Source organism: Schistocerca americana, chromosome 8, assembly GCF_021461395.2.
Source record: "Schistocerca americana isolate TAMUIC-IGC-003095 chromosome 8, iqSchAmer2.1, whole genome shotgun sequence".
NCBI lineage: Eukaryota > Metazoa > Arthropoda > Insecta > Orthoptera > Acrididae > Schistocerca > Schistocerca americana.
Window position 1 is genome coordinate 407638766 of NC_060126.1, and position 25677 is coordinate 407664442.

Genomic DNA, 25677 nt, shown 5'->3' on the forward strand with positions numbered 1-25677 from the left:
AAATCCTGTCTGCCTAATAAACTAGGAAACTAGAGTGAGACAACAGCAAACGCGGAAGAATATACGTATCATGTCATGTTTATATCCGTATTATTCTTATGCCTAATAGTGATACAGTCAGAAATGAAGCACGACAGTTGACTAGATTTTTAAATCTAAATGACTCTAATTTCTGTGCAGAATGTAATGTACTAAAGAGGCGTCTGCAAAGATTTTCAAATGGAGAAAAATTTTCGCTAAACTCTTGTTCAGAACATCTTCTATCATACGCAATCTATTATTTAGCTCTTGTTGATCATTATCAAAGAAAGCAGCAGTGTAAGTAACAATGTAAGTAACAACAAATAGCAGTCTCTTGCCATTGTTTCGCTAATACGACGATTTCTCTCTCTCTCTCTCTCTCTCTCTCTCTCTCTCTCTCTCTCTCTTTTTTAAATTGTAAGCGGCGGTAGCGTGCACAAAAGCAAGCCATGCCGCGAGCGGCGACAGGCTGTAAGCACTCGTTATCAGAATGTGACAAACAATGCATGATGCAGTACAATAATGCATTTTCAACTTAGAGTGAAGTAAACACCTATAACAAAAAGAATGGCAGTTATCAAATGGTTCAAATGGCTCTGAGCACTATGGGACGTAACTGCTGTGGTCATCAGTCCCCTAGAACTTAGAACTACTTAAACGTAACTAACATAAGGACATCACACACATCCATGCCCGAGGCAGGATTCGAACCTGCGACCGTAACGGTCACGCGGCTCCAGACTGTAGCGCCAAGAACCGCACGGCCACTTCAGCCGGCGGCACTTATCAGATCAAAGAAAAATAAGCAATCAATTCAAACCAGACGAAGCACGGGAAAAAGGAAGGGTACCTGTATAAATACGGGCGGAGCGCCTGACGAATAGTAATAGCTACCTGGTAAAGCTTAAGTGCTAAGCTTACGACTCAAACCAAACTAATGTAGCTGTATCGTCATTCATTCGACCTAAATTGTGTCTCATATTACAATGGACCAACTTTGTTTCGATTTGGAGGTGCGGCCTAAAACTTTTATCTCCCCTTGAATTTAGAGTCTCAAATTTCATGTGCGGCTTAGATTCGGGAAATTTTTTTTCCTTGATTTCGAGTCTCATTTTTTCATGTGCGGCTTAGATTCGAGTGTGGCTTAGATTCGAGTAAATACGGTAATTGCCATTGTTTTGCTTTGTATCAACACTGCTAGCACTGTTGTGAGTTACTCGTCAACTAAGCAGTTCAACTGTGCTCCATAGCCTCATGCTGGGCTCACTCCTGGATACCTCCTGTCCCACTTCTTGCTGCCATTAACAGCCAATATCGTGCTTGTATGGGGCATAACATGCTGTAAATATCATTGGTCTTCATGACCTCACACTCGGAGGGCTCCTTGTGAGACAGGTTGATGTTGAATGACTGATGGCTGCACCTTTGTATCTACGACCTTGTATGTCAGCTGTTGAAGAGTGGAAATTCTTTTGCTGGTGTTGGTCAGCCAACGCACATCAAAAGGAAAAACATGCACATCTACAGTTTGAACTGCACAAGGATACAACAGTACACCTGCACTGATCAATAGTAATTCATTTACCTGGCCTGCAGTGTTCGATGCAATGTTGAATCTCCCCATTATTCTTTCTGTTAAAAGAGAAACATGGGAATGGAACACCAGAGAAAAGAATTAAGAAATTTGGCGAGATGAAATAAGGTGATCCAAGGGAAGGTATCTTAACACCAAGTTCCACTTGGCCTTGGTTCATTATATGAACTTTCTAAAGGAAATACTATTGCTAAGAGCTGTGCACAATTCTTTGGAAGTGGACAAATGGTAATCCTTAAAGACTTGTGTACTGTACTCACCCAGAAGTACAAAAACTAAAAATACCAACAGGATGATTTTGTGTATTAATCATTTTAGATGTAGAAACATCTGTAAATGTACTTCCATTTTTGACCTCTGCTGGTTTTCATCTCCAACTAGAAGGCAGTAAAATAGAATGTCACAAGCTTTTGTTGTAGCGAGGTCTCATCTTATATTAATTTATTCTCCTCTTCTAGTTTCATGTATGAAATGGTCTTTCCACATAGTTGAAAGATAAGAACATAAATTAATTGCTTGCCTTTTATGGTGTAATGTGTGGGCTACTGTTAGACCATTGCAGATGATTGTCCAGTGTAATCAGTGAACACCAAGGAAAACTTCATTCTTGTTAGGAATTTTTTGAACACAGATGATTAAGATTAGGGGGATATGATGCTAGGGCTGCATTGTTAATAATAATTCATTATTCTGTCCTGTAGTATTCATGGCATTGCACTAAACCGATGCAAACACCATCGCCATGCTCTCGCGGCATTGTCGCCATTCAATAACTCACTTATACTGTTATACTTGTGAAAGAAGACGACTACTTCAATAACTGTTTTATACTTTAAGCTACATTTCACTCACAATAATGTATGGGCTAAAACATATTCACCAGTAACCTACACACTATCAGACTTTTGCTATACAAGATTTGTAAATCAAGTGCGCACACTTAACAAGTAGTGTCATTTTACAATGACTGTTACAAAGTATGACAAGAAGTGGTTTATTAAGAAGCTTATATCCGACACTACCACGTATGAAATAAACAGATGTGAAATGGAATAGTTTCTTCAAAATTGATTGAGAAACTTCATGCAACTAAATTATAGTGCAAAATGAAAAGTAGCCATTTTCTTTCTTCACAAGGAAACTATAGCTTTTGATGAAAAAATAAGTTCGCAAAATAATATGGCATTGCCTTATCTATCCCCAAGTGTGTTTAAAGTATGAAAATGGGAAAAGAGGCTTTCCCCGTTATCCCAGCTGTCACGTGTCCAAGGAACCCTGAGAGATCACTCAGGTGTGAACAGGACCACTCATATACACAAGTTAGGAAAGAAGCATGCACTTACGCACATTCCTTTCCATGTGTGTGGGGCAAGCACAGACACACAGCGACTAGGCACTAGGTGTGCAGGTGCACACACACTTTAATGAAGCTCACAGTAACCAAATTTTTAAAAAAAGTAAGAATGCCGCGTGAATGCACTATCATACACATGAGTCTAGACTGAGGAACTGCAGGAAAGTAAGCTGAAAAATAACTTTTATAAAATAGAATCCACTATACTGATCTTGTGAATATTTAGTTCACTTTTCTAAGTAGATAATGTATTTGGACCTTGCTTATGAAGTACTGTTAACTATAAATGAACACTCTGACTTTACTTGATGGCATTTAGAACACATTTATTGGTGTACCTATTTTCTATTTTCAGGGAAAAGAGAGGTAGTTGTGCTTCAGAACTTTCTCTCGAAGGTAAAGCTATTCAGTGCGGCAGTGTCTTCCGTCAACGATTGGTTGTTAGCAATAGAGATCGTGATTTGACCACTATTGGAGGCCTTGCAGAAGGTGATTTTGTTTTAGTAAGCAGCAACTTACGGATTGCAGTTACAACAGGAACTATTGATAAAATTGATCCATTTGGTATAGATATCATACTTAACAGGTACGGTGATTTTCTTAATTTCCTGCTTTCTGTATATGTAAGAGCTGCACATTTCTGTATTTATTTGAAACAATGCAATGCTCTGCAAGAACATTTTCTCTTTAACCCTCCTAATAATATCTTCGTATACCAACCTTGCATGTATAACTTAATCAAGGCAGTCGGCATTGCAATAGCTGAAGAGACACCGATAAGAAAACATAATTCGATATTTCAGTGCACGAATTTTTACCAGTTGTTCAATAAGAAGGTAGAAAATGTGCAAAAAGGAAAAAATAAAGTGGAAGGTAAACTGCACTGAAAGAAAAGAAAAGTTGCTCTTAGTTCTATTAAAAAATTAAAAAATGTTAAATTCCATCTTTTTATCGTATTCATTCCGCCCAGTTCCCTGAATGGATAATAAATGTTGTGATGTGCATAAAATATTTAAACAGGGTAACATGGACAATGCACACAAATCAATGAATGTTGCCTTCAGGAGCCTAGATCAAGTAGCTCTGTGACTGGAGAACAAAAACGTAATTGGCTTATAGATGCACAAAATAAGCTGAGGATTGAAAGCAATATATGGAGAAACTTTATAGTTGCTCAATAGAAATTAAGCCAGTTGAAACTGAGGGGATGGTGCAAGAAGACAAACTGATGAAAAACTGTGCAATGTAGTGCTGCAGCAGACATGACAGTCAGAAAGATTTATTGTGTAAAGTATGAAAACATCCTACAATGAGTGAGTGAGAGGAGGCACTGCTGGGATTGAGAGGTGAACTCAACAGTGACAGAGAAAACAGCTGCATGAAGAAGAAGATGAAGTAATGCTTACTTCGTCTGAACATGCATTGAGATTTGTGGTAGTGGGGACTGAAATGGAGCAGTGGCCCACTAGTGAAACATCATGTTAGATGCAGAGGTATGGTTGCCACTGGAGTAGAAGCCTCTGGCCTTGAGATGACAGAGGCTCAGCAAGCCACAGTCTGCAAGACCATCTGGGCATGCATAAGGAACATCACCTGCTGATGTCAGCAACACAGCAATATCTGACAGAGACTGCGTGACGCAGCCAATGAATGGCAGCCATGTCCAGGCTGCTTGCCCACCTCGTACCACAAAATACAACACAGGGAAGGACAGTACTCAAATGTACTCTCCAGCATGATCGACATTGAAGGCAAGTGCTCTCCTGGGCAGAAGGCATGTGCTCTCCTGGGCAGTGGTCAGTGACTAGGTGGTCTACAAGTGTAGTGACAGGGTAGCCAGGCAGCTGACAGTCCGGACTCATACATACGTCCCATCAGGGAGGTGAATGACCCATGGGTTACTTGGGGATTGAATATGATAGGTAGCCCACATATAATCTTTGGCTCAGGCAGCTGTCTGTAGCTTCTGGAGCCTAAATACAGGATAGGTAACTGGCTACATCACAGTGTACTGCAGCCGGTCTTCATCTTGAAGTTAAGAGGCTGGCACTGGAGGTGTACTTCAGTATAACATACTGTCTGGATACAATCTGAGAATATCTGAACACAATGAGAGAGAGAGAGGATCCGATTCAAGTGCTATTAATGTGAACCAAGGCAACTAGTGTTTTCTTCTTGCCAACTCTTTAGTCTGAAATCCAAAACAAGTTAGTGTGCTTGCTTGCCACCATGAAGCAGTAGTGACCTCACTTGCCTGCTTTTCTCATCCAATCAGATTTTCTGGGTGCCCTGTCATGGCTGAGAAGTATCCCAACTTTGTGTTTCTGAAGGAAGGGGGGGGGGGGGTCATATTTTCCAATGTCAGCATTCTGAATAAGTCCTCTTGCACTCTGGATGTGTCTTCTTATTCCATAGTTTGGTCATCTAATGGCAGCACATTTCTCCATATGATGCCAGGCAGTTCAGTGCTCCAAACTAGGCCATGGCATAACAAAAACTAATAAATAATATGATGAATCAAAAAGATATAATGGTTGCACACATCTCTGTAGATGATTCATTGCTGATCCTGAAATGAAGAGGATACTGTGTAAGTAAAGGCACTACAGAGTTGGATCAAACTAAACATGGAGTTGGTGATAGGAACAGCAGCATTTACCTACATATGATGCTCACTATAGAAAAAATGACTAACTTTGCGAGATTGTTTGTATAATCAGAACAGACAGCTGACTGTACAATATGGTATCAACAAGTTTTTATGGTTGTGTTGTAGTGCAGGTGGAATTTTGGGACACAGTACTTCCCAAAGACCTGTGACTTACGACACAGTTGACCTGCAAACTACCCCAGACTACGTCAACAAGTGGCAAGAATCCTGTAATAACATGTCAACACAGTGTTGCATGAAGTGGTTGTGCATTGAAATGCACCCATCTCCCACAATGATAAAACTGAAAACAATTAATCAATGAAAGCATATATTTTACATTGTAAATTAATTTCGAGAGTAGTAAATTCAGTTACAGGTTGCAGATACTTAACTTTGGCAGTGTCGTCTTGAGGATGATTTCTTCTGTTGACCTGGTGGTAATAAGAGCCGGGTTTTTTATCAGTTGCTTGAATATAACACAAACTATCTTTTTGACTCTTTTATTCAATCCAAGAAAAATCTCTCTTGTGTTCTTTTGACATAGATGAGACATTCTGTTTACAGATGGCAAAAAAAACCTTTCTTCTGTATAATCCAAATACCAACAGCTGTCCATAGCTGATAAGCAACTAGTCCCATGTTACAAGCATGTCAACAGAGTTCCTTCTACACAGATCAATACATACATGCCGAGTTGACCATACTTTCAAAACCAAAGGTAGGCTTCCAAGAAATTACATTGATATGAAAATATAATCTGTGGCATAGAAATTTATGCCTTATTTCAAAATATGATTTTTGTTAATACATATATTAAATTATTGTTTTTATTCAACTGTGATGTAGATCAAATGTGAAGTTCCTGCTTGATTGTTCTCGGAGCTACAGCTTTTATACTGTCTGAACATAAAAAGAAAATATACAAATATTAATAAGAAAACGAGCATGCAAATATCAAAAGTTGAGTAGAAAAAATGGACTCTCTTGCCAAAACTGAAAAACAGTACCGGAATCTTCATTTTAGAACTTGGGCATCGATAAGTTCAAAACTGGTTACGGAGCATCAGCCTAGGGTTGTTACAGCATGCCATCACCAACAAAAAGCTACATATCTCAGTCTGAGGATGTCACAAATGCCTCTCTACTTGCAGTGAGGGGTGTCACCAAAGAGTATGGCCAAGGTGCAGTGATGCTGAGAATTGGATCAGACATGGTCTTCTAGCCAGTCACCAACCACACTTCGTTGGCTCCAAGGTTCAATGCCATTGGTCTGCCTGTAGAATCCAGTGAAATTTTCACCTAGCCATTGACAGGTCATATTAAGCTTCAACTTCACTCAAAATTCTTCTTGTAACTGACTGATAAATGCAGTTAACAGTAAATAATTTACTATCATTGAGATGACTAGAAATAATCATTGAATGAAGCCATAGCATGTTATTCAGAACTGAATAAAGTGTCATAAATCACTGTTTAATCAAGTCGTTCAGACTGTCTCAACTGTCAAATGAACTTTTACATACATTTTCAGGCTGAGTTTCATGCCATAGATTGCCTTAAATCTTACTTGCTTGATAGAACTATTATGGTCTTACTGATACCAGCAGTGTGAAAATAACAGAAGGTATATGTACCTGTGTCCAGAGGTGTTTCTGATTTCAGTTTTGTATGCAATGTTTCAAGCGTGGACTAGTTGACTTTGTCAAGTGTTGCAAGTGAATGCCTAGATATTCTTTGCTCTTTGAACTACAACCTCACTGGTAGAATGTAACATGGTTTAAGACTATTGCTATGGCACTGAAAAAAGACAACTAGGTCAAGATTCCAAATTAGGATTCCCTTTGCCCCACTTCCAGGCTGTCAGGACATCTGGCTGAAAAGGCAGCCCCAGATCTTCGATATTTCCAAACTGGGGCAAAAATTTGACCGTGGGTGCCCCCCTCCACCCCCTTGGTCCCAATTCTTAGGGATAGAACATCAAAAATTTTGAAAAAGTCAATTTTTCAAAAAATATGTTCAATTTTTAGTGCACAACTTCCAGAAGAGTTGATACATAAAACATTTATGGCTGAGGAAATGTGATACATGTTATTTCATCTTAAGTGCACCAAAGTGCAGTGCTACACCCCTTTACACAGCATTCTTCTATTGCACGTCACTGAACTTAGGCCTGTGGACTTCAGAAGTACATATTTTGTAATGAAAGTCATCAAACCTATATTTAGGACAGTGTAAATTAAAATGTCCTGTGGTGCCTCTCCTGCTCCCAGTTTGACATACTACCCCCCCCCCCCCCCTTCCCCCCTTGACCAAAAAAACTCTCAATTAATACTGGGTGGGATTATTTGTGACCAGCAGAATAAAAAATCTTCAGAAAATTTGCGCTCTTTATTGCCTATCAGCTAATAACTTTCTCTTTTATGTGATACACCGTTAATAATAGGAAACACAAAACCAGCAAAGACAAGTGACAAGCAACACAGTACACATTTCTTCAATCATTAGGTCTCAGCAGTTTTTTCTCTCTAATCTTGCTACAATGTTACATGGCGTGATTTCCTTTCTGCGAAAGAGTCTGTTACATCGTCAAAGTTAATCGAATGTTTGGCTACCTGAAAAATTAAAATGTCATTGTGTAATACTGAAAAAGCTGTTAATACGAATAGTATCAATGACTGGTGTGGTTTCTCAATTTGATTACGTCTACATTGTCACTATCTGCTAAATAAAACGAAATAGGTCTTTCTAATATTGCAGCAATTGTAATACACGCCAAATAAGCGAGACGTTTTTGGCACAAATCGTCATTTTTATGTACCTCATTTACACAAATAACACAACAGAATATAATTAACAAAATACCGATATCAAAGGCCTGTTAGACTTTTACAAGCAAAAATTTTGTTTTAGGAAATAGTTTCACATTTCATTCATACGTCCCAGTTTCTTAAGCATGAGATCAAAAAATAGTAGTACAAAATTTTTATATGAATTTGCGGTAGTCATATTCTTCTATGTAATTTGTATGATGTCCCCATCTCTTCTCCTTCTTCGTTCCAACAAACAACCATGTCATCACTAATTCTGCAACTATTCCTGCCATTGTTAAAACTTATTTTCCTGTTAACTCCACTAACCCTGCCAGAATCACCAGTTTAATTACTCCATGTTTGTTGTCCAGTTAGGCATTATTACTTGTTCGTACATCGCCTTTTCTGCGTTATTCCGAGAATAGAACATACGCAGCTGCTAACCAAGGCCTGTACAACTGGTCCTTAGTAGTGTAGCATTCTGGCAAAAATTTTCTGTCAAAATTTCATTTTATTGGATACATCAAGAAGATAATTTGTGATCTTTCGTACCTGTTATTCCTGTTAGTCATTTATTTCCACTCTGGTAGTCAGATCTATGGATTTTACTAATAATTATAACAATGTTGGTCATTTGTACACCCAGTCAACCACATAAACAAACAGCAATTGGCATTCACCCATTTGGGTTTACTTAGCTCAACTCGTATAGCCCCATCCCCATTTGTTGGCAGAAAGTTTTTTTTTTTTGTAGATGCGACGGGGATCCCCCTGGCAGACATCAGGTACACTATGCATGCATTCAAAAATCAACTAACGATTCGTCCATAAATCAACTTAGAATGTATTCAGAAATGTTCAAAAACAAAAAGAGATGTGTTTCAAAATCATAGGAATAATCAATAGACCAACTTGCGCTGAATGCTAGGTAGGTGCTATGTGGAACAAAGTTTTTTTTTTCCTCCTCCATAATGAATTTGGCACCTCCTGAAATTGCCACCCAGGTCAGATACCCTAGTGTGCCCCCTCCTAGATCTGGGCCTGTGAAAAGGACAAAGTCGTACAACAGCCTGGCCTTCTCTCTCAAGCTGGGAGTGAAAGACAAAGAACAAATCCGTGAGATAAATAAATATGCAGCATGCTTTCCACCGCGGTTACTCATACTTCATAAGTTCTGGAGAGTTTATGTGCTAAGTGATGCCTTACATGCCAGCAGTGAGAATACAGTTTGTCTGTGTGGAAAGTAAACTTTTGGCAGCACATTTTCCTCCTATCAAGTAGAAATAAACTTTTGGCAGCCCATATCACTACTTACCAAGTGGAAGAGATTTTTATACATAAATATATTCCAACAAATGAAAAAAAAAAAATAAACTGTGAGACAAAATATGCTGTCTAAAACATTTTCACAAAGAGTTGCCTCTTAATGACAAGCAGTTACAAAAGGACAGGTGGTCATCTGAAGGTGTTGCAAAGACAACAGCTTTATACTGTATATTTTGTAAATTTGTTTTTGTTTGCTTAGCCAATAAGTTAGTTAATAATAGTAGTAGTAGTAATAATAATAATAATAATAATAATAATAATAATCTCTAACATTACAAATCCTGACTTTATTCATAACTTGTATGAATTAAACATGTGTGAGCAGTGTGCATATAAGCTTCCATTTGGTGCATTGAGGCAAGAGGGTCAGTGGTTACGTCGCCACTTGTAGCACATTTGCACATGATACTTACTGTTTATTCTAGTAACCGTGCTTTGCACATCTTGGAAGCTGTTGCCAAAGATGACCAAGACTGCCTCGTTTTAAGATACAGCCATTTGGCTTGGCTTGCATAGCCACATGGCAACCACGCAGATGTTCACAGGATGCAAAGTTGCCATCTACACATGCTTGATGCCCTTCCTCTATATGTTACAGTGCATGGTGATGTAGCTAGCTGCCATGTTTCATTAGCCGTGTGGAAGGGACCATGTAGCTGTTGGGTTACACTCACCAAGTACTTACCCAGTTGCAAGTGAAAGAGACCCCAACCATGTAACAGCAAGCTCGCTGGTGTTGGCCACATGGCTACAGTGCACTGTGCTTCTCACATTACCTTTATATGTCACATTGCATGTTCTAAGACTTTCATTTCTTTGGCATTATATGTCAAAGAGTCTCTAGCTAACACCCTGTATTTCCATGTTCAAAATCTGCCTCTACTCATGCTTACATCAAGCCAACATCTTTGAGGTCATATTCCCATCCCCTTATGTTGCTGTCCCTGCCTCTTTTAGGCATTGATATTCCTTCACTTCTTCCTCGTTCATCTCACCTCCTCCTTTGTGCAGTAGTACTCATCATTTCACTTGAGCCACAAGCTGCAGAACACTGCATGCATCTGTGTTCTCTGAAAAATAGCACATGTTTGTAAGTTGAGCTGTCATGTTCTTGTTTTTATGATGATCTGTTGATTTATGGCCTCATTCCATTGTCAATAATTCATTTATGTACTTCAACATGTGTTCATATTTTTCTTTATTATTGTTTTCAGAGATCTCAGAAGCCGGCATTATGGTGATAAATTTCACATAGATGTTTATGAGAGTCAGAGTTCTTTGTCATATCTTATGACTAATTTAGGACTGCTTATGGATAATACAGAAGCAGCTGCCAAGTTGCGCAGTATTGTTGTTGACAGGTAAATTTCTGAAATAATGGTCTAACGTAAATAAGTATAAAGTGTTCAGTATAACCAGAACCAAGATTACTAACTAAAATACCAAGCAGAGATTTCCCACAGCAAAGAAAATCGGATGGTGGTATCTAGGGCAGCTGCAAGTAGCCTGTCTAGGAACATAAAAAATGTATTGTTACACTTGTGCATTGCTCCCCCCCCCCCCCCTCCCCCTCCCTTACACCACCACCAATATCAAACTTACTCACAAACTCGAAGATATATGCTACTATACAGATGTTAAGTATTTACGTATACTGTTAAAAGAGAAATAGTGTGAGAAGCCATAGATGATGTCACACTTTCCATTAAAGAAAATAGAATATATCATAGACATTAGTAATGATTGCTTTTGTAAAAAAAGTGAAAAATGTAAGCAGGAGGAAAACAATACTACACAGAAGCAGCAATGCCAACAACATTTAAGATGCTAAAATTTCTTTGATATTCCCCAATGAACTAATGAAAATCAACCAGGACTCTCAAAATCATGCATGGTGAGGGAAGGGCGGGGTATTCAGAGCCGAACATTATTCGCCAAATAACCATAGATTGGAAATATGCCGTTGTGAAGATATGTTTGCAAAATAACTGCCATTCAGCAATGAGCATTTAGAAGTTTTTTCAGTGAACCAATTCATATCCAGTAGAAGAGACTGTGCCGTAGTTCACTGGTTTTGCCGCAATATGTCGGATGCTCTGCTTGTGACAGAAGGGAGCACTGCTACAGTGGAACTAATTTTATCATGAACACAATTTTATGTAATGAAATAAATAAATTATGATCATCATCTCTCATATAGTCTCTGATCAGATTTTGAAGTTTTTGCAGGCTTCAGATCCTTCAGAATTTTTTTAATGCTTACGAAAAATTGGCATGTCATGTAATGAAGAATTAGTGTATGAATGATGTGGATTATTTGATCTTCGCTGCATCCTGTGTCAGTAATTTCAGCTCTAATGAGATCCTAACTCTTTCGACATTCATAAAATGTCACTTCATAAACTGTCAATGAGAAGTTCTACCAGAACATGGAAGATGCCTTTTGATAGATATGCGAGCAATGTTTTTCCTATAATAGAGATGCCATCTCTAATAGACATAGACAAAGATAATGTCATGTGAGGTGAGTTCACACTTAAAAGGCACAAACACTTCAGGCATTGTAACTTTTCTTGCTTGATGAGCCTCACAACCTGACAGATGATAAACCAACTTTCCTCTCCTTCCTTGCTTTCCTCAGTGTTCATCATACATTCTGAATCTGATTGAGATGCTGTGAGAATATGCAAAACACTGTGTTTGCTTAGTTGTAGTTTCCATTTTAAAAACTCACTGTTTCTCTCTCTTTTCTTTTGCTCCAGATTTCTAGCTTATATCCACATTCGATTTATGTTTGATGTCAATGAACAATCATGTTTAAATAGGGTGTCCAAAGTGGAATGATCAGTATTAACGGATATGACAAAAAACAAAAAAACAAAAAACATTCAAACAAAAAAGTCTAGTAAATAAAGGTTGTAAAATGCATACTGTTAAGAACTATGAACACTTTTGATCTTTACTACTGTGAAACACATCTCTTCTACTGAGCAAGTGCTTGTAGCTCTCACTGTATGCATTATAGAGTGCTTGTTTAATTTTCCAAATAGTCATTGCTGTCATATGTCTGAGTGTTGCCCATTCCTCGTGGGACACCCTGTATATTCAGTTTCAGTTTGTCATTGACAGTATTATAGGCTCTTATACAAAGGACTATCACGGAAAAGAAAAATGAGTTAACTGTGTGTATGAAATTGTTCATATTCAATTTGAATGATTCCACAAACTTTCCAAGTTCAAATCCTACAGCATTTACTTCCCTGAAAAAATTAGTGGTGTTGGCAACTGAATTCCTGCAAAACTAATTTTAAGTTCATTCACTGAAATGTCATATCCAATTAAATGGAGGTTAACCTGCTGCAAAATTTCAGTCAGATGAGCTCTGGGGAACCTCTTGTTGATAAAGTTGTTAATAGAAATTTGATTTGATCATCTCATAATTAAAAAGTACACCAGTTTTATCACAAAAATTAGTTCTTATGCACTTTATTACATTGAGTGGCATCCGAAAATGCCCACATTATTCTTGTTTCTTTAATTAGATTTTATATATAACAAATAACTTTAAGTTCTATGCCTCTAATTCCTAGACATGCCCAGACCTTTTTAGTGGCTGCCATCTGAAGTGAATGCAATAATTCTTGTTTCAGCTTGTTCTAGCTGGATCCTTATTATTTGCAAAGCAATGTAGTCGTTAGTTATTTTGTGGCATACATGCATGGCAAAAGATTGAATCCAATGGTGCAGTACGTGAACAACCATAAACACTAGAGTATGATCTGCAAGTTCATTCTTACAATAATTCGGATTATTTTCCCTAAATTGGCAAAACGATCAACTTTCAGTGAAGTGTCATTGAACTTTGCCACTTCATCAAGAATTAGCTCACAAAAGCATTTGTTGTAATCTTGTTCTTCCTGAAAATAGATCCCAGTTGGTTTGACAGCATTTGTATAAATTTCATATGGGCTTTTGAGAATCATAACCAACTTTGGGGATTCTTTCCAAAGGAACTGCAATCATTCTTGTGTGAGACACTATCTGTATCCCTTGAGTGTGTCATTTTTGAGAGGGCTTTGTCAGGAGGTAACATTGTAATACTGTATTCCCTCACTATTTTCAATTCCTTTAATGTTACATCATCTATGATTTTCTATTTTTTACTGGATTTAGAATGATCTAGGAGATTTGAGTCATCTTCTGCTTTTTGTCTGTGAGCTGCTTTCACTGAGATTAATTATAGTAGTGACTGAGCTCAGTCTCTTTTGTAATCGCTGTGCTTCTAGTTCCCCAAATTCAGTGTGTTTTTAATGAAATTACTGCTGCGTGTGGAACCTGCTGATTCTGTACACTATCTTGGACAGAAGAAAGACTGTCAAACATCACAATTATTATGTACTTCCAGTTTACAATCTTTCCTGCAAAATGTTTTGGAAATGTTTTTCGTTGAACTGGGTAGTAAATGAGAAACTGATCCTTGTCACAGAGACCATCTTTCTCCTGGAATTTGGTCTTGTTTATTGGTAATGATAAATAATTCTAAGTTACTCTTTGAAATGAGAACTACAAGCAAACCACTTAGGAGTCACATTCGTTGTTTCTCACTCATTTCAATAATTTTACTTTGGTTTCGATAGGTCTAAATAAATATTAGCCATTATTTTTTCTGGACAAAAGTACATGAGCATTTTTCCTTCTTTTCTGGTAAGTAAGAGTAATTCATAGTCCTAATATTACACTACTGGCCATTAAAATTGGTACATCACGAAGATGACATGCTACAGACGCGAAATTTAACCGACAGGAAGAAGATGCTGTGATATGCAAATGGTTAGCTTTTCAGAGCATTCACACAAGGTTGGCGCCGGTGGCGACACGTACAACGTGCTGACATGAGGAAAGTTTCCAACCAATTTCTCATACACAAACAACAGTTGACCAGCGTTGCCTGGTGTAACATTGTTGTGATGCCTCGTGTAAGGAGGAAAAATGCGTATCATCATGTTTCTGACTTTGATAAAGGTCGGATTGTAGCCTATCGCGATTGCGGTTTATCGTATCGTGACATTGCTGCTCATGTTGGTTGAGATCCAATGACTTTTTGCAGAATATGGAATCGGTGGGTTCAGGAGGGTAATACAGAATGCCGTGCTGGATCCCAACAGCCTCGTATCACTAGCCGTCGAGATGACAGGCATCTTATCCGCATGGCTTTAACAGATCGTGCAGCCATGTCTCGATCCCTGAGTCAACAGATGGGGGCGTTTGCAAGATAACAACCATCTGCACGAACAGTTTGATGACATTTGCAGCAGCATGGACTATCGGCTCGGAGACCATTGCTGCGGTTACCCTTGACACTGCATCACAGACAGGAGTGCCTGCGATAGTGTACTCAATGACGAACCTGGTGCACGAATGGCAAAACGTCATTTTTTCGGATGAATCCAGGTTCTGTTTACAGCATCATGATGCTCGCATCCGTGTTTGACGCCATCACGGTGAACACATATTGGAAGCGTGTATTTGTCATCGCCATATTGGCATATCACACGGTGTGATGGTATGGGGTGCCATTGGTTACACATCTCGGTCACCTCTTGTTCGCATAGACGGCACTTTGAACAGTGGACGTTACATTTCAGATGTGTTACGACCCGTGGCTCTACACTTCATTCGATCCCTGCGAAACCCTACATTTCAGCATGATAATGCACGACCCCTTGTTGCAGGTCCTGTACGTGTCGTTCTGGATACAGAAAATGTTTGACTGCTGCCCTGGCCAGCACATTCTCCAGATCTCTGACCAATTGAAAATGTGTGGCCCATTGTGGCCGAGCAACTGGCTTGTCACATACACCAGTCACTACTCTTAATGAACTGTGGTATCGTGTTGAAGCTGCATGGGTAGCTGTACCTGTACACGCCATCCAAGCTCATTTGACACAATGCCCAGGCGTATCAAGGCCGTTATTACAGCCAGAGGTGGTTGTTCTGGGTACTGATTTCTCAGGATCTATGCACCCAAATTGTGTGAAAATGTAATCACATGTCAGTTCTAGTTTAATATATTTGTCCAATGAATACCTGTTTATCATCTGCATTTCTTCCTGGTGTAGCAATTTTAATGGCCAATAGTGTACCTTCTCTGTGCAGTTTTGTCCACCTGCTTACATGAGTGATAACGTGTTTGCCCGTCGTGCAGCAAGCCTGGATTTGATTCCTGACCAAGTTGGAAATTTTCTCTGTTTGGGGATAGTTATCATCACCATGATCTCAATATCACCAATGTGCAAGTCGTTCAATGCAGTGTCGCCTGAAATAAGACTTGCAACCTGGTGGCTGAACTTCTCTGGATGGGGCCTCAGGACCAACAATGCCACACGGATCATTTCATTTCATTTTTTGTGCAGCATTCACACACAACACCATAAGCAAAATCACAATAAAAGTACAGAAGATTTCAGCAATCACCATCCAGTGACACAGAATTGGATCAACGTTTCTCAAGTGAGAATTATGTTAGTATTTCACAAGAATATCAAATACTACCTGCTTTAATGCGCAGCAAGACAGCACACTTTCACTTTCCTGCTTGTCACGATGAATATGTTTGGGTACATCTAACAGTGCACTTTTGGCTAACTAAGCTGCTGTAGTGTTATGTTATGGTTGTTCTACTTCAATGAACATGTTGGCGTGTGCGGTACCATGCCACACTCACCGTGAACAGGAGCACAGGCAATGAGCTAGCTTATATTCACATTGCTTACAAGCCAGTGGGCTGCAGTGCTATGGGTGCTAGAAGATAATATGTAGTGCATTTCCCAAACAGAGTGTTAAAAGCCATAAAGATAGATTTTCATACAGCAACTACTGAAGGGATGCAGGGCCATTCTTCTGTTGTCAGGATAGTATTGCTCTCGCAACCCAGGTGTTTCAGTTTGGACTGCAGTTGAGTTGGTCAAGAATCAGTCATCAAGGTGCCAATAGCTAAAAAAAATGTCCATTATTAACCACAGGACTTTACTAAATTGCCTGTGATGAAAGCTGCAAATGCTATCTGGCATCAACCTCTGGCTCGTAAAGCAGCAGCAGCTGTGGTGTACCATGGAATTGTGCCACAATGCCCAGACCTGGCGGTGGCATTAGGCTAACACAGTACTGCCAGATGTAGCTGATGCTGAATTTGCAGTGGTGGCTGGCAGTCATGGCCTTGCTGCTGGGGTTCTCTTTCTGTTATTGATTGCAACTGTAGTGCTGGGTGGAAGGGGATAGGGGAGCGGTGCAACAACTAGTTGGTGCAGCATGCTCATGTACAAACTCAAGATCAGAGAGTATGAATAGATGTTGATGAACAAATGAGAGCTGCCGGCGAGATCCTGAGCTGATTGATCCATCTTCATTGCAGTCAAATCACTTGAAAGATGATATGTGCCTTGTGACCCAGTGCATGTGCAACTGCTGCAATATGGGCAGGAATCAGCGTTGCAGTTCGGTCAACAGCTGAGAGGCCTCTCCAGCAATGGGTGCTGAAAGTATCTCTTACTCTCATGGTGCAACACAGCAGTCAACACATTCAGGACTGTGGACCAATCAGTTGACAGAAGTGGGCATGCTTGCACCAAAAAGTCTGATGCAGGACAATGAATAAAACGAGGACTCCGGAAATTGATGGAGATACAGCAGTATCAGAACTGCAGCTCACAAATTCGTATTAAACAATTAGTTTGTTTGCAATTTTGTGAAAGAAAATGGTTTATATCCATACCATGCACAGAAGATTCAAGCTTTGAATGTCAACAACCTGCAACACTTGGCATATTAATGTTGCCATTACTTTCTGGTATGTGGTCACCATAAAATGCTTTTGGTTAATGTCTGGGCAGGATTTGTTGGTTACAACTTGAGTAGACCTTCTGTCAATTTTGTGGTGATGTTGGATGCATGAATTGGAGCATTTGCTGTAAAAATGTAATATGAGAAAAAAAATTTGAAATTTAGTTTCTGAATTATAACAGTGGCAACCTAGTTAGGAATATACACAGTGTAGGAAAAGATAGATTGCTACTTATCATATAGAAGACACATTAAGTTGCAGGTAGGCACTATTAAAAGACACGTACATAAAGCTTTCAGCCACAGCCTTCATCAGCAAAAGACACGCACACATTGTTCATACACACAAGGAAGCACACATCATGCATGCACAACTGGCAACTCCAGAATCTTGGGCCAGAATGCAACTATCATTTGGGATGCAAGCAGCAATCTGGAGGTGGCTGGGAAGGGTTAGGGATAGTAGTGTATGGTTGGGGTGAGAGAGAGAGACGCTGTCTGGTGAAGTGTGCAGGGACTAGAACGCTAACAGGTGCAATGTCAGGTGGTTGTGGGGGAGGGAGATGGAGAGGAACAGGGGAAGATCGGCAGGTGCACCAACAGAGAGTGAGAAACAAACAGGGTGAGAGACGAGAATGGTGAGGAGATGATAGGACAGAGTGGGTGGAAATGTTGAGTGGAAGGTGTGGGACAGTATGTTACCATATTTGAGGCCAGGATAATTATGGCAGCAGAGAATGTGTTGTAAGGGTAACTGCCATATGCGTAGTTCAGAAAATCTGGTGGTGGAGGAATAATCCTGATTGGTCAGGTAGCGAAGCAGCCTTTGAAATGAAGCAAGTTATGTTCAGCTGCATGTTGCAGCACAGGGTGGACTACTTCGTTCTTGGCTACAATTTGGTGGTGGCTGTTCATCCTGGTGGTCATACCAATATAAAATGCTGTGCAGTGGTTGCAGCAGAGCTGGTAAATGACATGGCTACTTTCACAGATGGCAGATGAGAGAAAGGTGTTGAGGTTGTGAAGGAATGAAGATAGGGTGTCTTGGCCCTGAGTTCAGATCATGGAGATGTGAACAAACCTAAACCAGACTAAGTGTTTGGTGTTTGACATGATAGGAAGGTCTCCTCTAGATGGCCCATAAAAAGGTTAGCACAGGATACCATGAAAGTCCCCATGGCTGTGCTGCCGATTTGTTTATATACCTTCCCTTCAAAGTAGTAGTAGTTACAGGTTGGGACAAAGTTAGTAAGGTGTATGAGGAATGAGAGAGTGGGTTTGGAATCTGAAGGGCACTGGGAAAGGTAAAGTTCAAGAATGGTAAGTCAGTGAGCGTGAGGGATGTTGATGTATAGGGAGCTGGTGTTAACAGTGGTGAATACAGATCCAGGAGGTAAAGAGGTGGGATGGCGAAGAGTTGGTGAAGGAAGTGGCTGGTGTGTGTAATGTGGGAGGCTAGATTACAGACAGTTGGTTGGAGGTGTTGACAAACGAGGGCCAAAATTCTTTCAGGGTGGGGTCAATAACCAGCCACAATGGGGCATCCAGGATTGTTGGGTTTGTAGATTTTGAGGGATGTTAAAGGTGGGTGTGAAGGGTGTCACAGCGGTGAGGAGGCAAATTTATTCAGGAGCGAGGGTCTGGGAAGGGCACAAGAAGTTATGTGGGTATATGACTCAATGCCCAGGCGTATCAAGGCCGTTATTACGGCCAGAGGTGTACTTCTGGGATGGGACCACTCTGGTAGAGTTTACAGGTGTAGTAGTCAGATAGCTGGTGGAGGCCTTCTGCCTGGTAGTCACTGTGATTCATAATGCCTGTGTTGAAATCTTTGTCTGCAGGTAGGATGATCTGATCACAAGTTGTTTCTTCTACTGAAAAGTTGGTGTTCTGAGAAAGGGATCTTGGGAAGAGTCAGGGTTCAGTGTTGGTTTTAGGTTGGTTTTGGTTGGAGGAATTGGTGGCAAAGAAGTGCTTCAATTGCAGGGATCGGGAGGAAGACAGAAGGTCTTTGATAAATGAAGAATGGTTAAATTTTGGTGTGGGACTGAAGGTGAGGCTTTTGGATAGGAAGTGTTTTAGTAATGTTTTGTCTCTGGTTTTGGTAGAGATGGTAGGGCATTTTGGGAGATCTGGTAAGTTGAAAAGGTCAGCTAGGCAGGGTTTAGTTGCTATGAGGGGTGGACAAGGAGTAACACTGTGGGTACAATAGTGGTTGGATTGTGGTGCCCCGAGGCTGCAGTAGCATGTCAACAGGTTGGATAATTTATGGAGTCGGGTCTGGAATGCTCCTTGAGGTGATGGAAAACAAGGGATTCAATTTCACAGATGTGATTTGTGGAAAGGGATTGCACGGCAGTTGTACAATGTGGAGGGGCAGGGATAATTCAGGGATACCTGTACTATGGAGATGTGATTTCGCAGTACTAGGTTTGTGAGGACCAGGAATTGATGGAATGTGAAAATGTGTAGGTCATTGTGAAAGGAGGGGTGGGATCCAAAGAAAGGAATCTTCATGTTTAGGTTGTTCAGGGAGATTCCATGGTGTAGGCAGCATTTGTGGAACAGTACATGGAACTGGGTTTTAGCCAGGGAAGGAATACTTTTCTGAACTGGTGCAGAAAGATGGAGGAGGGATCCATTGTGACAGGCTGGCGTAAAGTAAACTGGAATGATGCAGAAATGGGCAAAATAGGTGTTGATGGTTGTGAGAAGAGCTGGATAAGTGAAAAGAAGTGTAAATAATGTCTAAAAAATAATTAAAGACAAGCAGAAACACATGCAGATACATAATAATGTGCAAAACTGCATGAAACCATGTGAAAACATGCACCATGCACAAATACGTTAAAAATGTACAGAAACATGGGGGGGAGGGAGGAACGACACAAGTCGCCGAAGTGGCGTCAACTCTAAAGACTTGCACCAGGCAAACGCTCTACCTGACGGAAGGCCCTAGCCACACAGCATTTTCATTTCCAATATTACCCTATACTCATCTGACCAGAAATCCGTGTCTTCTTTCCAATCCACTTCACTGACCACTACTATATTTAGACTGAACCTTTGTATTTCCCTCTTCTGATTTTCTAGCTTCCCTATCACATTCAAGCTTCCGACATTCCACACCCTGACTCACAGAACATTATCCTTTCGTTGGTTATTCAATCTTTTTCTCATGGTCATCCCACCCTCTTCCCTTTGGCAGTCCCTTCCCAGAGAGCCAAATGGTGGACTATTCTTAATCTTTAGCCAATGGAGAAATCATGACGACACATTTTTCAATTACAGGCCACATGGCCTGTGCATACACGTTATCTGCCTATAATGCAGTCATTTCCATTGTCTTCTGCATCTTGATGCTGTTGATCATTGCTGATTGTTCCACCTTTAGGGGCAGTTTCCCACCGCAAAGACAAAGGAGTGCCCTGAACTTCTGTCCACTCCTGTGCCCTCTTTGACAGGGTCGTTGGCAGAATGAGGGGGACTTCTTATGCTGGAAGTCTTCAGCTGCTAATGCTGTTTATTGGTCAAAATTTAAGTGGTGGCAGGTTTAGAACCCAGAACCGATGACGTTTTGACTACTAGTCAAAGATGCTATCCCTAGACCACGGGTGCACACCTTGGTAGCCACACCAATATAAAAAGCTGTGCAATGACTGCAGCAGAGGCGATAAATGACAAGGCTGCTTTCATAGGCGGCCTGGTCCCTGATGGGGTAGTATAGACTTGTTACAGGATTAGAATAGGAAGTGTTGGCTGGGTGGATTGGACAGCGCTCCCTCCAGGGTCTTCCACATGGATATGATACCTGTGGCAAGGGACTGGGATTGGCATAGGGATGGACTAGGACGTTGTGCAGGTTGGGTAGGCGATGGAACACCGCTTTAGGAATGGTAGGAAGTATCACGGGTACAATGACACTCATTTCTGGTCAAGATGTTAGATTGGGGATATGAAGAGAAATGACATGGGAGATCTGTTTGCAGATTAGGTTTGGGGGATAATGCCTATCTATGAAGGCATTTATGAGACCTTCAGCACTCTTCTCTATAGCATTACTGTTTTCATTGTCCATTCTTTCTCTTATTTCCTGTGCTTACTTATCGCCTTCCACACTGCAATTAGTTCAGACTCACACTGTATCAACGATTGTTGACACACAATGCACACTTTGTGACTGCAAGGATTGTTGTGCACCAGCTGATGCCCCAGATTCTTTCCTCCGACAGTTATATTTATTCCTACTGATACCAATTCATCCCTCATCCTGACATAATTTAGCATTTTATTTTCCACTCTTGGCCGTGCCACACGAAATTTTGATCCTTGTCTTAACCCATTGCCCCTCCCTCTCTTTTTGCTCGTTACAACACACACACACACACACACACACACACACACACACACACACACACACACAGAGAGAGAGAGAGAGAGAGAGAGAGAGAGAGAGAGAGAGAGAGAGAGAGTTATTTCAACAATAATTTTAACATTTTCTACTTTTAGTGTTAATATTTCTATTTTCAGCATTTCAGTATCACTTTGAAGTGATTTAGTAATTTTTTCCTTAGAGTCAATTGTGTTTAAGAGGTCAGCAGGTTCAATACATAAATAATACGTACACAAGCATGGATGATCTTCTTTTATGAATTTCAAATTCACTTTCGCACAGTTTTCGTATAACTAGCAATTACACTTCACACAAAAAATACGTTTCATGAAGTGTTTTGAACATTCCCTACTCAACAAGCTATTTAATTTAACTTGATTTGAGGACTGAGACATGTGGCTGTACTCTTCTGTTGTCACCATCATGCCACATACACTACTGGCCTTTAAAATTACTACACCATGAAGATGACATGCTGCAGACGCAAAATTTAAGAGACAGGAAGAAGATTCCGTGATATGAAAATGATTAGCTTTCAGAGCATTCACACAAGGTTGGCACCGGTGGCGACACCTACAAAGTGCTGACATGAGGAAAGTTTCCAACCGATTTCTCATACACAAACAGCAGTTTGCCTGGTGAAATGTTGGTGTGATGCCTCGTGTAAGGAGGAGAAATGCGTACCATCACGTTTCCGACTTTGATAAGGGTCGGATTGTAGCCTATCACGATTGCGGTTTATCGTATCGTGACATTGCTGCTCGCGTTGGTCGAGATCCAATGACTGTTAGCAGAATATGGAATCGATGGGTTCAGGGAGGGTGATACAGAATGCCGTGCTGGATCCCAACAGCCTCGTATCACTAGCAGTCAAGATGACAGGAATCTTATACGCTTGGCTGTAGCGGATCGTGCAGCCATGTCTCGATCCCTGAGTCAACAGGTGGGGACGTTTGCAAGACAACAACCATCTGCACGAACAGTTTGACGATGTTTGCAGCAGCATGGATTATCATCTCGGAGACCATGACTGCAGTTACCCTTGACGCTGCATCACAGACAGGAGCGCCTGCGATGGTGTACTCAACGACGAACCTGGGTGCACGAATGGCAAAACGTCATTTTTTTGGATGGTCGCATCTATGTTTGGCAACATGGCGGTGAACGCACATTGGAAGCATGTATTTGTCATCGCCATACTGGTGTATCACCATTGTGATGGTATGGGGTGCCACTGGTTACACGTCTTGGTCACCTCTTGTTTGCATTGGCGGCACTTTGAACAGTGGACGTTACATTTCAGATGTGTTACGACCCATGGCTCTACCCTTCAATTGATTCCTGCGAAACCCTACATTTCAGCAGGATAATGCACGACCGCATGTTGCAGGTCCTGTACGGGCCTTTCTGGATACAGAAAATGTTTGACTGCTGCCCTGGCCATCACATTCTCCAGATCTCTGACCAATTGAAAACGTCTGGTCAATGGTGGCCGAGCAACTGGCTCGTCACAATACGCCAGTCACTACTCTTGATGAACTGTGGTATCGTGTTGAAACTGCATGGTCAGCTGTACCTGTACACACCATCCAAGCTCTGTTTGACTCAATGCCCAGGCGTGTCAAGGCCGTTCTTACGGCCAGAGGTGGTTGTTCTGGGTACTGATTTCTCAGGATCTATGCACCCAAATTGCATGAAAATGTATTCACAAGTCATTTCTAGTATAATATATTTTCCAGTGAATACCTGTTTATCATCTGCATTTCTTCTTGGTGTAGCAATTTTACTGGCCAGTAGTGTATTTCAAAGGGCCACCACATTACAAGCTGCTGAAGTTTGACATGCTTCTTTTCTGATGCCACCTGAAAAATAACCCTGTTAACCCCTCTGTCAAGCAGTAACTCTGGCTATGTCTGAACTGATACTAAATTGATACTTGTGTCTGTGTGGAATGACAGAGTGAGGCTCACTTTGTATTCTCATGTCTGTCTGGTTGAGACTGAGAGGAGCAGAAGGCATATTCCTTTCAGTGTTAAGTTACTTGCCTTGCATGGCAGTCGCTACCATGGCGCTGTGTAAGTGCAGCACATGTGCCTCTTGCCAGCACCATGTGCCATGCAGTATTGCAGTTACCTTTCTGTCTTTTCCAGTTATTTGAAGATATCAACACTTAATTATAAACTGACTGTATTGAGAACGAATTCCTTTTATTAAGCAGGAGGTAGATGGCTGAAAAAGCCAACCTTCATGCTCTTGTCTCTTCAGCAATTACCTGCTGAAGTTTTCAACCTGGCCATCACTTATGCATGCTAATTCCAATAATTTAATATCAATGTTCATAGTTCTGCTCCATGTGGTAAACCACATATGCCACTGTGATGTAATACTGCTATTGCAGCTTCGTAAAGTCTATGCAAAACTCCAGTTTCAAACACTGTTAGGAACATTTAACTGGCATATAGAAGACCCCGTGCCAAAGGCTGTGATAACTGTTGTGTTAGGTCCAGAGCTGAAGGTTCAGTATTGTAGAGTTATCAATAGATAAGAGCAGTGGAAGGAAGATGTACCATATTTACCTGAATATAAGACAAACATGAATATAAGATAATGTTCCTTTTTATTTATTAATTTTTTTTAAATTTCCTGAAGACACTCCTACAGAAAATATCATTTTCATGTATTCTGATACATTAAAATTACAAACTGTTTTATTGCTGTGAAATACCTGCCTATAAATGTTAATGTTGTAACTATTATCAACTTAATGAGCTGTTAATTCATTGTCTACATTTTGATAATACAAGTAAAACCAAAATAAACAAAAGGAGATGGTATACAAATACTAACAAAGAGATAGAGGGGCTGGCCAATACTTACCTCAGCTCAGTACAGCCGATAGATACACATAAAACAGAACCGAAAATTTACGTTCCTAGCTTTCGGAACAAATGTTCCTTCATCACGGAGGAGAGAGGGGAAAGAAAGGGAAGAAGGGAAAGGAGATTCAGTTACTCACAACCCAGGTTATGAAGCAACAGGGAAAGGAAAATAGGGAGGGTAGCAAGGATGGAGGCATGGTTGTCAGAGGGAAGCCAAAGATATTCTACTGTAAGTACTGTGCCAGCTTCAGACCAAAGAGGATGCATACAGAAGTAAAGAGGTATATAGTATAAAGATAAACACAACTATGTAGGATGAAAAGATGCGTGAATGGCTAAAGAGGAAAGGGAAAGAGGAGAAGACTGAAGAGTAAATGGGAGTGAGGTTGTTTAATGTAGGTTCAGTCCAGGGGGATGGCGGGATGAAAGGATGTGTTGGAGTGCAAGTTCCCATCTCAGCAGTTTAGAGGGACTGGTGTTGGGTGGGAGAAGCCAAATGGCACATACGGTGTAGCAGGTTCCTAGGTTCCTAGAATTATGCTGGAGGGCATGCTCCGCTACTGGGTATTGGGCATCTCCTAGGCAGACAGTTCGTCTGTGTCCGTTCATGCGCTCAGCCAGTTTAGTTGTTGTCATGCCGATGTGAAAGGCTGTGCAGTGCAGGCATGTCAGTTGATAAATGACATGTGTAGTTTCACTTGTGGCCCTGCCTTGAATTGTGTATGTTTTACCAGTAGCGGGGCTGGAGTAGGTGGTTGTGGGGGGATGCATGGGGCAGGTTTTGCAGCGGGTTCGGTTACAGGGGTAG

General features: G+C 40.7%; 1 protein-coding gene across 2 annotated transcripts in view; it reads left to right on the plus strand.

Annotated features, from left to right (window-relative positions):
- The window catches only part of LOC124545358 (DNA replication ATP-dependent helicase/nuclease DNA2-like), a 152709-nt gene that overhangs the window by 96406 nt on the left and 30626 nt on the right, over positions 1-25677 (plus strand). For both annotated transcript variants that reach the window (XM_047124261.1, XM_047124262.1), the window contains 2 exons: positions 3325-3555; positions 10973-11119. In XM_047124261.1, coding sequence (XP_046980217.1) covers positions 3325-3555; positions 10973-11119 — 378 coding nt within the window. The remainder of the gene's footprint in view (positions 1-3324; positions 3556-10972; positions 11120-25677) is intronic.